Source organism: Sminthopsis crassicaudata, chromosome 5, assembly GCF_048593235.1.
Source record: "Sminthopsis crassicaudata isolate SCR6 chromosome 5, ASM4859323v1, whole genome shotgun sequence".
Taxonomy (NCBI): domain Eukaryota; kingdom Metazoa; phylum Chordata; class Mammalia; order Dasyuromorphia; family Dasyuridae; genus Sminthopsis; species Sminthopsis crassicaudata.
Window position 1 is genome coordinate 43,951,006 of NC_133621.1, and position 13,034 is coordinate 43,964,039.

Sequence of the window (13,034 nt, forward strand, 5' to 3'; positions counted from 1 at the left end):
CAATACTTCCAAATAACCATTAGAAGATGGAAAATGGATTCTAGAAATCATTTCTATATTCTGTACTTCTCTACCCTGACTTCATTTTAGCATCTTGGGCATTCTTCATTCCTCCTTGTTTCTCTATTGGGAAGAAAAGGCTATTTATTAACTGGTGGTTGATGTGGAACTAAAGGCCACAAGTCCAATGGCAATATGCCAGACCCAATCCAGAAAACTTCAAATGTTAATTAGAGATTTGCCTTGTCAATTCTCAGCTATTGCCAAAGACTCTAATCTTCATTCAACAAGCCTAGGGTCAAAGTTAATCCATAGTCCCCAAAGTCACATCCAAACATGACGGGAGGAATCCCTAAAGTAGGGAGTTGGTGGAAAAAAGAGAAGACAGGATGTGATGGAGCGTAAGAGCCAGTATCCCTAAGGTTTGGGGGATAAGGGCTAAATACAATTGATCTGGAGTTTTTGGGGATCCCTTCAACTGACCCAAAGAAAACCCCATGCAGTATAGGTAGCAAAAATTCAAAAATACCACTAGAAAATGCTGTCCAAACCCAAGATGCTTCTCTCACAAGCTGACTCACTAAGAAAAGGTGATTAGCTGATGGGTAATGTCCTTTCTCCAAGGACCACTGAGCCATCCATAAGTCACTAGAGTCAAAATAATCTAATACAAGTGTTTTCTGCAGGGAGAAGAGTGAGCCCTCTTTCCCTATTTATCCTACACTGGCCTCCCATGGTAACATCACTTCTTCCCCACTCAACTCCAGGGATTAAAAACAGAAATTCTCCAGCAGCATAGAACACCAGCTCTAGAAATAGGAGGACCTGAGTTCAAATCTAACCTCAAACACTTGACACTTACTAGTTGCTGACCCTGGGCAAGTCATTTAACCCCAATTGCCTCAGCTAAAAGAAAAAGAAAGGATAAACAAATGTTCCCAAGAATCAAGAATTGTATCTTTTGTCTTCTACTTCCAAACCTAAGTCTAACATCTGGATAGAATTATCTTATGAAATAGCAGGGATTTCTTGCAATAAAGCAAACACACATACACACCCTCCCATCCAATACTAACCTTAATGTAAGTGATCAAGTGTCCCTAAACTCACAGCATATTTCCAGGATTTTTTCTCCCATAGATTGGTGGTCCAAAATCAGAGACATTTCTCCTGTCCCAGAATAGTTGGTTTCTTTAACCATACACTGATCACACATTCAATGTATACTGGCTGAGATTTTGATGGAACCTAAGAAAAATAATATCCACAAATGCTATAGCATTTTATTTATCAGTGTCCAGACCTTAAGAACATAAGGGGGGAAAAGCAGTTTTTGTGAAGCTGCACTAAATTCAAACATCAATGCATAAAGGAAATATATAAATGATCTAGAATGGCTTTACACACACACACACACACACACCTTACTTCTAAATGTAACCCTGTTCATATCCTTTGACCATTTATTAACTGGAGAATGGCTTGATTTCTTATAATTTAGAATTAATTCTCTATCTATTTTGGAAAGGAGGCCTTATCAGAACCTTTGACTGTAAAAATGTTTTCCCAGTTTATTACTTCCCTTCTCATCTTGTCTAATGCCTTCATTTTTTATGAAATCCATTTGTGTGTTTGAATATTGTATTTTTAAATTTATTTTTATATACATTGCTTTATGAATTATGTTGGGAGAGAAAAATCAGAGCAAAAGGGAAAAAATCATGAGAGAGATAAAAAAAAAAACAGAAAAAAAGAAGTGAAAATAGCATGTGTTGGTTTATATTCAGTCTCCATAGTTCTTTTTCTGGATGCAGATGGAATTTTTTGTCCATAATCTATTAGGCTTGCCTTGGATCCCTGAACCACTGAGAAGAACCAAGTCTTTCATAGCTGATCATTGCACATTCTTGCTATTATGTGTACAATGTATTCCTGATTCTGCTTGTTTCATTTAGCATCCATTTGTGTAAATCTTTCCAGGCCTTTCTAATATCAGCTTATTCATCATTTTTATAGAAAATAATATTCCATTATCTTCATATACCACAACTTTTTGAGCTATTCCCTAATTAATGGGCTACTCATTTTCCAATTCTTTGCTACCACAAATATGCTACATTTTTGCCCATAGGTCCTTTTCCCTCTTTTATGATTTCCTTGGCATACAGACCTAGTAATGGCACTGCTGAGTCAATGGATATACACAGTTTTATAGCCCTTTAGAAATAATTCCAAATTGGTTGGGTCTCCAGAAGAGCTGGACCATTTCACAACTTCACCAACAATGCATCCAATAGACTTATGATAGAGAGAGCCATCTGCATCCAGAAAAAGGACTATAGAGACTAAATGTGGATCACAACATAGCATTTTCACCTTTTTTTGTTGTTTGTTTGCTTTTCTATTCTTTCTCATTTTTTACCTTTTTGATCTGATTTTTTTTGTGTGTAGCATGATAAGTGCAGAAACATGTATAGAACAATTGCATGTGTTCAACTATATTGGATTCCAGAGAAGGGAGTGGGGAGAAAGAAGGGAGAATATTTTGGAATACAAGGCTTTGCAAGGGTAAGTGTTGAAAAATTTTAAAAATTCATAGCAGATCTTAAAAGTAAGGGAGCTAGGAAAAAAAGAAAGTCCTGCTCTCTTTCCTTTTCTCTACCCCAAGCAATATTTAAAGCAAAAATAAAGCATAACAATAAAAAGCATCTGGGTTTCTGTACTTCATATATACACATACACACAAATATATATATATATGTATATTTGTGTGTATGTGTGTATATATATATATATATATATATATATATATATATATATATATATATATATATATATATATATATATATATATATATATATATATACATGTTGCACATTCATTAAACTAACTGACATAAGTCACCAGAGTAGGAAACATTTGACATTTTCTATTCTGCAGGGTTACATCAAGTATTCTGCTCTTTTTTATGGCTACTACAATGACCAGAGGACAATCGGATGGCTGAAGTATAGATTGCCAATGGCTTACTTTATGGTGGGGGTCAGTGTGTTTGGTTACAGCCTAATGGTTGTCATTAGATCGTAAGTAGATTTGATTTAAAACTTTTTGTTTCCTCTATGTTAGCTAACCCTTCAACCCATAGATCACTCACAAACTTCCTATGCAAAGCTCACATGTTTATCCAAAAGACCAATTATACTGGAGCCTCTCTACCTGCATAGCTCATGATACAAGCTGTGTGACTGTGGGCAAGACACTTAACCCCTCTCTGTCTCAATTTCCTCATCTGTAAAATAAGGATAATAATAGCATCTACTTCCTTAGATTGTTATGATCACAAAAAAAAACATAATATTTGTAAAATGGTTGGTAAACCTTAAAGCACTATACAAGGGCTAATCATGGTCAATTGTATTGTCCAGTACTGCACCATGGACAGCTCCCTCTTTCCTTCCTTATTTTCTACTGGAGCAAGGAACATAGAAAAATCAAATAATCTCTTAAACCTAACATGAAATGCTAGCACAATATAGGCAGGCCTGGTTTAATATTCTACTTGGATATATCACTAAAAACTAAACTTTTTTCTTGGGGAGGAGAAGGGGGGAGAAAATGGAGGGAAGAAAGAAAGGAGAGACAGAGACAGAGAGAACTAAGGAAGGAAGGAAGAGAGGGAAAGAGGGAGAGAAGGAGGGAAGAAGGGAAGGAGAAAAGAAGGGAGGGAAGGAGGAAGGAAAGAAGGGAAGAAGGGAGGAAAGGAGGGAGACAGGAAGGGAAGGAGGGAGAAAAGGAGGAAGGAAGGAAGGGAGGGAGAAAGAAATGAAGGAAGGAAAGGAGAAAGAAAGGAGAGAGGAGGGAAGGAGGGAAGAAAGAAGGAAAGAAGGAAAGAAAGAAAGCAAACTCATCAATTTTTCATTCTCCAACCCTGTCAAATCACCAAATTGGTCCTGGTTATACTCCTCAATTCCTACCAATGCTGATTTTGTTCCATCTTGCCTAGAGCATTCCCAAATTCACATGAAGTATTATACTTGTGAGCCAATATTTGCATTTACATGAGAACCCCATAATGAAAGAGCTTTAGTTTTTGTCATCTATAAAACAGGTGTATTATCTCTACTTCCTAACTCACAGAATTTGCATTTCAAATGAGATCATGGAAATGAAAGCACTTTGAAAATTATAATGTCCTATATGAAAATAAGGTATTGATATTATTATTTCATATCTTCTCATCTTTTTCAGTAGGATTCAGAAGGAAATAATCTTGGGTAACTCAGAATCTGCAATTCTTTTCTATATATGTTATGCAAACTGTTATTATTGGTGTAAAGTTCTATGATACTAGAAGTGGTTAAAAATTAGATTGGAGTTGATGGCCTCTAAGGTCCTTAAATGCATAGTAATCTGATCCTAAGAAAATCAAGCTAGGATGAAATAGTGAAGTATCTAATAGTTAACACAATAATGCTTCAAGGCAATCTAGATTTATAAAACAGATCTATCTAGTAAGAAAAGGGGAGCTATTACTTCATAGAAGAATTTTTCAAAATGCATTAGGATTCCTTTTAGTATCAATATTCTTTAATATTTTGTGAGGGGAAACATGATATAGAGCATAGATTCCTAGTGTCAGGAAGACTTGTGTTTAAATTCTACCTCAAGCACTTGCTAGCTGTGACTCTAGGCAAGACTTTTGACCTTTCTGAATCTCAATTTTGTCATCTGTAAAATGATGGCGCTAATACACCCACTCCACAGGGTAGTGATGATCAAATGAGATAGTGTATGTCAATTATTAGGAAAACTTAATGACACTATGGAAATATGAATTATTATTACTTTGCAGCTACAGAGAATAATAATCCCGAGCCTATGGGTAATATTCTCATGACACATACCACAATTCCTTTATAGGAGTATATAGTATAGTATATGGATATAGTATATGGAGTATAGTAAATGGATCTTCAGATGCACAATAATATTTATCATCTGATGGCCAGTCTTTTGGCTTGTGCACATTTATTCAGAGCCTGGGAAATGTGTGCTTGTTTTGTTTACATTTTGATAACTATTTCACCAAAACTGTTTCCTTTATAATCCTATATATTCTATTTTATGCATTTAAAAATATTCTGAGAAGAAGTTCATAGGCCAAAGGAGACCAACACACACACACACACACACACACACACACACACACACACACACATAAACAAATGTCCCTGATCTAGGCTAAAGAACAGGCTCATGGTTCATTAATGGACCCATATTTGAAGCTATTTTTCAGATTGGCAGAATCTACCAAGTCTTATGGGCTACTGCCATAGACTCTAATAACCCCAAACCATCTTCACATCATGAGACACCAACAGAGAATGGTAATAGTGATTAAACTCGCAAATCCAAGTGTAATTTCCATGTTATACATATATTATATAAGTAAGGCATCTGATAACATCAGAACTTAGTCCTAGCACACACTTGCTGTTTGACCCTTGGAAGGTCCCTAGGTATCTCCATATTTGATGGAAATAAAGAAGGAAAAGGAGTCGCTCCTTTTTTACTTGACAAGCTTCACATTTGGAAATGCTGAAGTCCAGGAGATAAACTCTCTATACAGATCTATACAGAGCATCATCAGCCTTCACCAAGATTCCTGCTTTGCTGGCATTTTATACTATAGGATTTCTGTCTTCCATATTCTCCAGTTCTTTATAACCTTGGAGTTCTGCTAGGAGCATGGGCTCAGGGGAAATCAATGCAGCTGATCAACTGCATTGACTCTTGGTCCCAAGTAATGTTTCTCTTGCAGCATGGCTAGCAATGCCCAAGAAAGCACAGGTGAAGGAAATGGTGACAACTTTACTTTCAGCTTCAAGATGTTTACTAGCTGGGACTACTTGATTGGCAATCCAGAGACAGCTGATAATAAATATGCATCTATTACCACCAGCTTCAAGGTAGCCTACTGGGGAGCATTTTTTTCTTGGGGAAATATCCTATCACTTCAGTACTGGCAGAAACCATCTTGGATAGAGCTTTAGGAAGAAATTTCCCTAATAATCTCAAGACATAAATTGTATAAGATAGAGTTAACCCTGTATTTTAAGCCTTAAGGGGGGAAATTGATTAATGAATGATTTAATGAATTAATTGCTGATTAATGAATGAATCTCTTGTTAGCCATTTTTTACCATCATGGAGAATTATCTTCCTTTTCTCATTCCTTCTTTCACTATTTCTCCTTGTTTTCTATTTCTCATTTTTATTATATTGTTCATTCTTTCTCTGGTCTGTACCTTCAGGTTGGCCCCAGAATGCCCAAACCATTACTTAGCATTTTTGGTAATGGTAAGGGACAAAAGAAGTTCTTGACTACTAAGCAAAGAACCAGGTCACTCAGCAATAAGCAAAAGTAATATTGTCTATTTAGTGCAATTTGAGAGTCATTAGGCAGGGAGCAGCTAGGTGGTATAGTGGGTGAGCACTAGCCCTGAAGTCAGGAGGACCTGAGTGCAAATTTGACCTCAGACATTGTACCCTGGGCAAGTCACTTTTTTAAAAAAAAAGAGAGAAAGAGAGAGTGTGTGTCATTAGGCAAAAACCTTGCTTAAAAAAGCAGTCCCATCTTTGGATCATAATAAGCACTGGTAAGGGGCAAAGTAGAGTCAAGATTTGAATTCAAATTCAGCCTCAGATGCTTACTACCTGTTTGGGTAGTTTCCTCATCTGTAAAATAAGTTGGAGAAGAAAATTGCAAAGCACTATAGTAGTTCTGTCATGAAAACCCCAAATGGGGTCCTAAGGAGTCAAATATAACTGGAATGACATAACAATAACCAACAATAGAAGAGGAATAGTGGCTGCACAATTATTTCTAAGGATGGTCCTGCCAGCAATCTTCCTGGTCTGTCTTCTCCAACTACTAGAAACATACTTGCTATGGGGGCCAAACAATTATAAAGAAAAAAGCTTATTGTTTTTAAAGAATGTCACAAAGCAGTGGCTCCTGATTTCTACTGAATCAAGTCAAAATTTCTACTTTTTAAGACCTTCAATACCCTCATTTCCCACTGACTCCCAACACAAATCCCTTGTACCAGACCATTCTCCACCACTTTTCTAAATGTAAAAATCATATTCCCACCTCCATGCATCTGCTTTGCTCTTCTGCATCCCCACCCAGTAAAATGTACCTCAAAGTTCCAATGAATTTTTACTTCCACCAAAACTTTGCCTGTCTACTCCCTAGACTCATCATGATAATCTTTCTCCTCAGAATTCATTTTTGTTTTTATAGTTTCTTTTGACTAATTCATCGAATTGTAGAAACAAAGCTCCTCAGAGTTGAAAGGGTCTTTGGAGATCATATTGCCCAACACCCTCATTTGACCATTATGGAAAAAAAAACAAATTATAGAAACCAATAAAGGGACTGAGATATGTCCAAGATCATGTGGTAAGGGACAACATGGAAAGGCACTGGGGTGTAGTTAGAATAAAGAATCTCAGCTCTGACACTTACTGGTTTTGTGACCTTTGGCAAATCCCCTTAACCTCTCCAAATCTCAGTTTCTTCTAACATAAGGCTAATCATACCCAGAACTCTCACCTCACAGTGTTGCTGTGGGATTCAAATGATATCATATGTGTAAACTCCTTTACAAACATTAAAGCCTAACATGAAGCTCAGCTGTTTTTATTAATAACAAAGATGAGATTGGGGAGTCTCCTTTATCCCAGTGCTATAATGTTCCACTGGAAAAGGCCTGCCCATCTTACATTCCCAAGTAACTCCACCAGATCTCCAGCTTCTCATGTATCCCCCATTGTGCCTTGTATAGTCCTTAGCACATAGCAGATGATCAATAAGCTCTGGTTGGTTAAAAAGATACCTCCTTTTGCCCATCAATTGGGAAATGGCTGAATAAATTGCAACATGTGGTTATGATGGAATTTTACTGTTTCATGGGAAATTAATGAGCAGGATGCTCTCTGAAAAAAACCTGGAAAGTCCTCCATGAACTCAAATTTACTGTATACAAAGTAATAGCAAAGTTCTGGGATGAGCAGTTGTGAATGGTTTTGCTATTCTTAGAAGTATAATGATCTATGAATACTCTGAAAGCCTTATGATGAAAATCCTAACCATACCCACAAACTGTGTCTGAATATAGATTGAAATATTCTCTCTCTCTCTCTCTCTCTCTCTCTCTCTCTCTCTCTCTCTCTCTCTCTCTCTCTCTCTCTCTGACTTTCTCTCTCTCTCTCTCTCTCTCTCTCTCTCTGTCTGTCTGTCTCTCTCTCTGTCTTTCTTTCTGTCTCTCTGTCTCTCTCTCTGTCTCTCTCTCTCTTTTTCTCTCAGTTTTTTTTAGTGTGGGAGATCTATGTTTTCTTTTATAATATGACTTTTATGGAAATATTTTGAAATGTTTTATATAACTTTGCATGTTCTCTGAGAACAGAGACCATTTTAACTTAGGTTCTCAGAGTCTAGCTCAGAGAACAGAGACCATTTAACTTAGGTTCTCAGAGTCTAGCAGACTTGAATATTAGGAGGCTGAGGGGGAAAGTGCTCACAGGACTTTATCCATTTGAAGAACTCCCAATATAAAAGCTCCCTCCACTTATGCAAATCCACAGCTCAGTCATAACTTATACCCTTAGAAAATTATCTGGGTCAGTGAGAGGTTGGGGCTAGTCACAGGGCTGACATGCATCACAGATAAGACCTGAATCCTAGTGTTTCTGATTCCAAGACCAATCCTTTGGCTTCTCATTTTGCCCTTGGTTAGCTGTCAAATATGTGTTGAGTGGATCACATGACATTATGCTTCTGGGGGGGGGGGGAACAAAAATTTCTAAGGTTCCTGCCCTCAGCGAGTTTGTAGTTTATTGTAATTTTTGATGCCTGGTCATACCTTCCATTGGAGTCTGACAGCCAGGCTTCAGTTCCAGTTACTCAGTCATCATTTTTGTTAATTTAATATTTTTATTAATTTATTTGTTAACATATATTATAATTATCTATCTACATGCACACACATAAGGAGTCTATTGTCGATGAACAAGAAAGCAACAAAGAAGAAAATATCCACCTGACCAGATTCCTCCGGGTTTTGGCCAACTTTCTCATCATCTGCTGTTTATGTGGAAGTGGCTATCTCATTTATTTTGTGGTGAAGAGATCCCAAGAATTCTCCAAAATGCAAAATGTCAGCTGGTACGAAAGGAATGAGGTAAGAAAGAAAAGGCTGAATTATCACTCATATTGTATCAAATAATACACACAGTGAAATCTGACTGACTTGGGTTGATAGAGATCCGGACAAGCAAAGCCAATCTAAGAAAGTTTGAACTATAAGTTTTTAGACACATTATATGTATATGCATATATATAAATATGTGTATGTATGTGTGAATATGTATATATATGTGCATGAAGATTTATATCACATATGGCAAAATGAACTTAGCTTCTGAGCATTGCCCATTAAGAATTCCTTAAAGGATCTTCTTCAATAAACAAAAAATTATAATTATAATTATATATAATTATAATTAATATAATTAATGGACCAATTATCTATAGTTTAAAATGAGTGCTTCCAGAGTGTAGGGAAATAATTGGATCTCTGAAATCAATTAAATATTCTTGCTTTTGATCTTATTTGCCATATTAACAAGCTTATCAAACTCATTCCTACTATTATTATAAGATCAATTAATAAACATTGATTAAGTACTTTTTTGTGACAGGTAAACTAGGCTCACAGCAGCTAGGAGTTGTAATCGATAAAAGCCTAGAATCAGGAGGACCTGAGTTCAAATCCAGCCTCATACAGTCACTAAAGGTGTGATCCTTAACTGTTTTTGTCTGTTTCCTCTTCTGTCAAATGATCTGGAGAAAAAAATAGAAAGCCACTCTAGCATTTTTGCCAGGAAAACCTTAAATGGGGTCATGGAGACATTTCTGAAATGATTAAACAACAAAAATGAGGTGCTGGGAACTAAAGAAGCAAAATCAGAACAGCCCTTGTCCTTGAGGGGCTTATATTTGATCACAGACAGCAATGTGTATAAGAAAATAAAAGATATAAGAAAATAAAGAATATAAAGTATAACAATAGATAGATAGATAGATAGATAGATAGATAGATAGATAGATAGATAGATATAAAAGTATATACCTAGTAAATACAAAGTGATTTCAGTGGGGAGGAGGCAAGAGCATCTGGAAGGGAGCAGGCGAATGATCAGGTAGGAGCTACTTCTTGAGCTGAGCTTTGAAGAAAGTTAGGGCTACTCCAACTGTTTCTCCTGCTGCTCCTCTTCCTGCTTCTGTCCCTATCCCTAGTCTTTCTCCAACTTAGTTAATTCAACACTACTTTGAATTCCCTCTTTCATTAAATGTTCACAGTAGCCTAGGAAATAGGTGATACAAGAAGGTCAGCTTGACCCTGTGTGAATAATCATTAGTAGACCCAGTGTTCAAATTGGCCTTGATCATATTTTGCATTTCCTTCAGAAAAATAGAACCTCCTTGAAAGGCATTTCATTTTTAAATTTGTAATCTGTAATAATTCCATACACACAGTAGGCACCTGATAAATTTTCATTGAATCATAATTTTACCGAGGAACACGGGCTGCTTGAAGAAATAAAGCAAGTCAAAGAAGAGAAATAAATGAATTAGGTGAATAAATAAATGAAAAAGTGCCATACTAACTACTGAGAATACAAATAGAAAATGGGACAATCACATTCTAATGGAGGAGACAACCCATGAAAGGTTTCAGTTACAAATTAGCTGGAAATTTTTCATGATCTTAGGGTGAAGCAACAAAGTAAAATAATAATTTCTATTGATAAAAATGAGATTACTTTCTGGTAATGAACTATTTAACAGGACAAGGACCTTACTGGCAAGAGTTTTCCTTTCTGGGTCTTCATTAGCAGGGGCTACAGCCCCTGTAGAGGCAATGTCTAAGGCTTCTCAAGGTGATGGAGGGCTGGCCTGGGGAGGGTCACTGATACAGTCGTCCCAGTTTTGATCCACACAGTCAGCATGAAAGGCACAAACTCAACCGGCCTTTGTCCTTTTTTGCACATCAAGAGTTGCAGAGTCAGGGGCAGCTCTATGAGACAGCACCCAAGCAACTCGTGCTGTCATTCCCCAAAGGAAATAATAACTAGCAGTGGGGAGAGGGACGGAGCAGGGCTAATTCATCCGGACCCAGCCGTGATGACAATTGTCTCATCCTGCACTATTAGCAAGCTGGAGAGGCGTCAGATTGGACCACTGAGACTGAGACTGTAGAAAGGAGCTCGGGAAAACTCTCCCCAGGATCTGCTGCCGCCACTGAAGCCTTGCTCCCATCTGTGTTATTAACAGAGAATAATTTCAAAACACAGCAGGAGGAATCATGTTGCTGTTCACAGAAAGGAATCATAGGTGCCTTGATTATATGAAATGATGAAACAGTTTCTTCTGATTGAGGGCTGCTCCCACTGACTTGACGCCCACTGCTTTTAAGAATGGAGGAGCCAAAATAAAAGGGCCTCATAAGACTACATTTTTCATTCATCCATCCATTCATTCACTAAGGGTCTACAATAATCAGAGCACTGCATATAGTTTTTGAGCTAAAGGAGATCTCATCTGGATCAACCCCTGTCACTTTAGAGAGAAGGCTAAAGTTGAGAAGCATTTGGCAGTAATCCTGGGAGTTGAACCCCAGTCCTTTGGCTCCCCAATCCAGCATTTGTTTCATTATATAGTAAATCAAGGGGGAAGGAAGGTATGAGATAAATGAGCCATTCTAGACCATTGCCTTTACCTCTATGGTTCCTATAAACACAAATCAATCAATCAATAAACATTTATTAAATGCCTACTATATGCCAGACACTGAGGTAGCCACTAAAATACAAAAAAAAAAACAAAAAAAGCAAAGGACAGTCCCTGTTATCAGGAAACTTACAATCTAATGGACAACCTCTAACAAATTCTCATGAGGGACCTAGGTGGTGGAGTAAATAAAGACTGGAATTTGTATCACAAGGACTTGAATGTAAATCCTGCCTCAGGTTCTCACCAGCTGTGTGAACCTGGACTGTCATTTAGCACCCTAGCACAGGGTTGTGGAGAGAAGCAGACAAGTAATGGAAAGTGATTTGCAAACCTTAAAGCACTACTCTGATGGCTACAGGCTATTATTATGATTTTAATAATAATGCCAGGTCAACAGGTGGGATTTCCATTTCTCCATCTCTGAAGAGATTAAAAATTCAGGTTGTCTCATGAGCCAAACATCCCAGTGATCAAGCAAATAAGTAACTAAACGATACTAAATGACTACTATCTGACCACCATATCAGAGAAGGCTAAAATGGCCCTGTATGAAGTATGTCATCTTTGTGAAACGATAAAAGTAATAAACACAAGCCCCTCCTGGAGCGGACAATGCATAATCAAATGTAATCAGCCAAAGAGTTCTGTAGTACAGACAGATGCTATAGGAGTTCAGAGAAGAGAATTCAAGAAGCTTAAAGCAGTCAAATTCAGTCATAAGCAACAGGAAATTATTTCCCAATATTCCATCTACAATCTGAGCTGCCATCTTCTAGCAAATCCAGAACTGAGGAGATGGGCAAGGAGCTGGATTTGATATTTTAATCCTAAGTCAAAACATTACTGAGTCAAATGGGAATAAAATGATGAAGTTTATGGTTGTACCAGCAGGGATTAATAGTGATTTTTAAAAATTTACTCATTGATTGATTCCCTCCATTTGGCAGGTTGAAATTGTAATGTCCCTGTTGGGGATGTTTTGTCCACCACTGTTTGAAACCATTGCTGCCTTGGAGAATTACCACCCTCGAATTGGGTTGAAGTGGCAGCTAGGACGCATTTTTGCTCTCTTTCTTGGAAATCTCTACACATTCCTGTTGGCCTTAATGGATGACGTCCATCTGAAGGTAAAAAGCACAAACACTGTCAAGGGCATGTCCCTAGAATATT

General features: G+C 37.3%; 1 protein-coding gene across 1 annotated transcript in view; it reads left to right on the forward strand.

Moving 5' to 3' along the window:
• The window catches only part of TMC2 (transmembrane channel like 2), a 65,706-nt gene that overhangs the window by 22,766 nt on the left and 29,906 nt on the right, over positions 1 to 13,034 (forward strand). The window contains exons 9-12 of the mRNA XM_074269531.1: positions 2,942 to 3,084; positions 5,823 to 5,970; positions 9,061 to 9,249; positions 12,812 to 12,991. Of these exons, the coding sequence (XP_074125632.1) occupies positions 2,942 to 3,084; positions 5,823 to 5,970; positions 9,061 to 9,249; positions 12,812 to 12,991 (660 nt within the window). The remainder of the gene's footprint in view (positions 1 to 2,941; positions 3,085 to 5,822; positions 5,971 to 9,060; positions 9,250 to 12,811; positions 12,992 to 13,034) is intronic.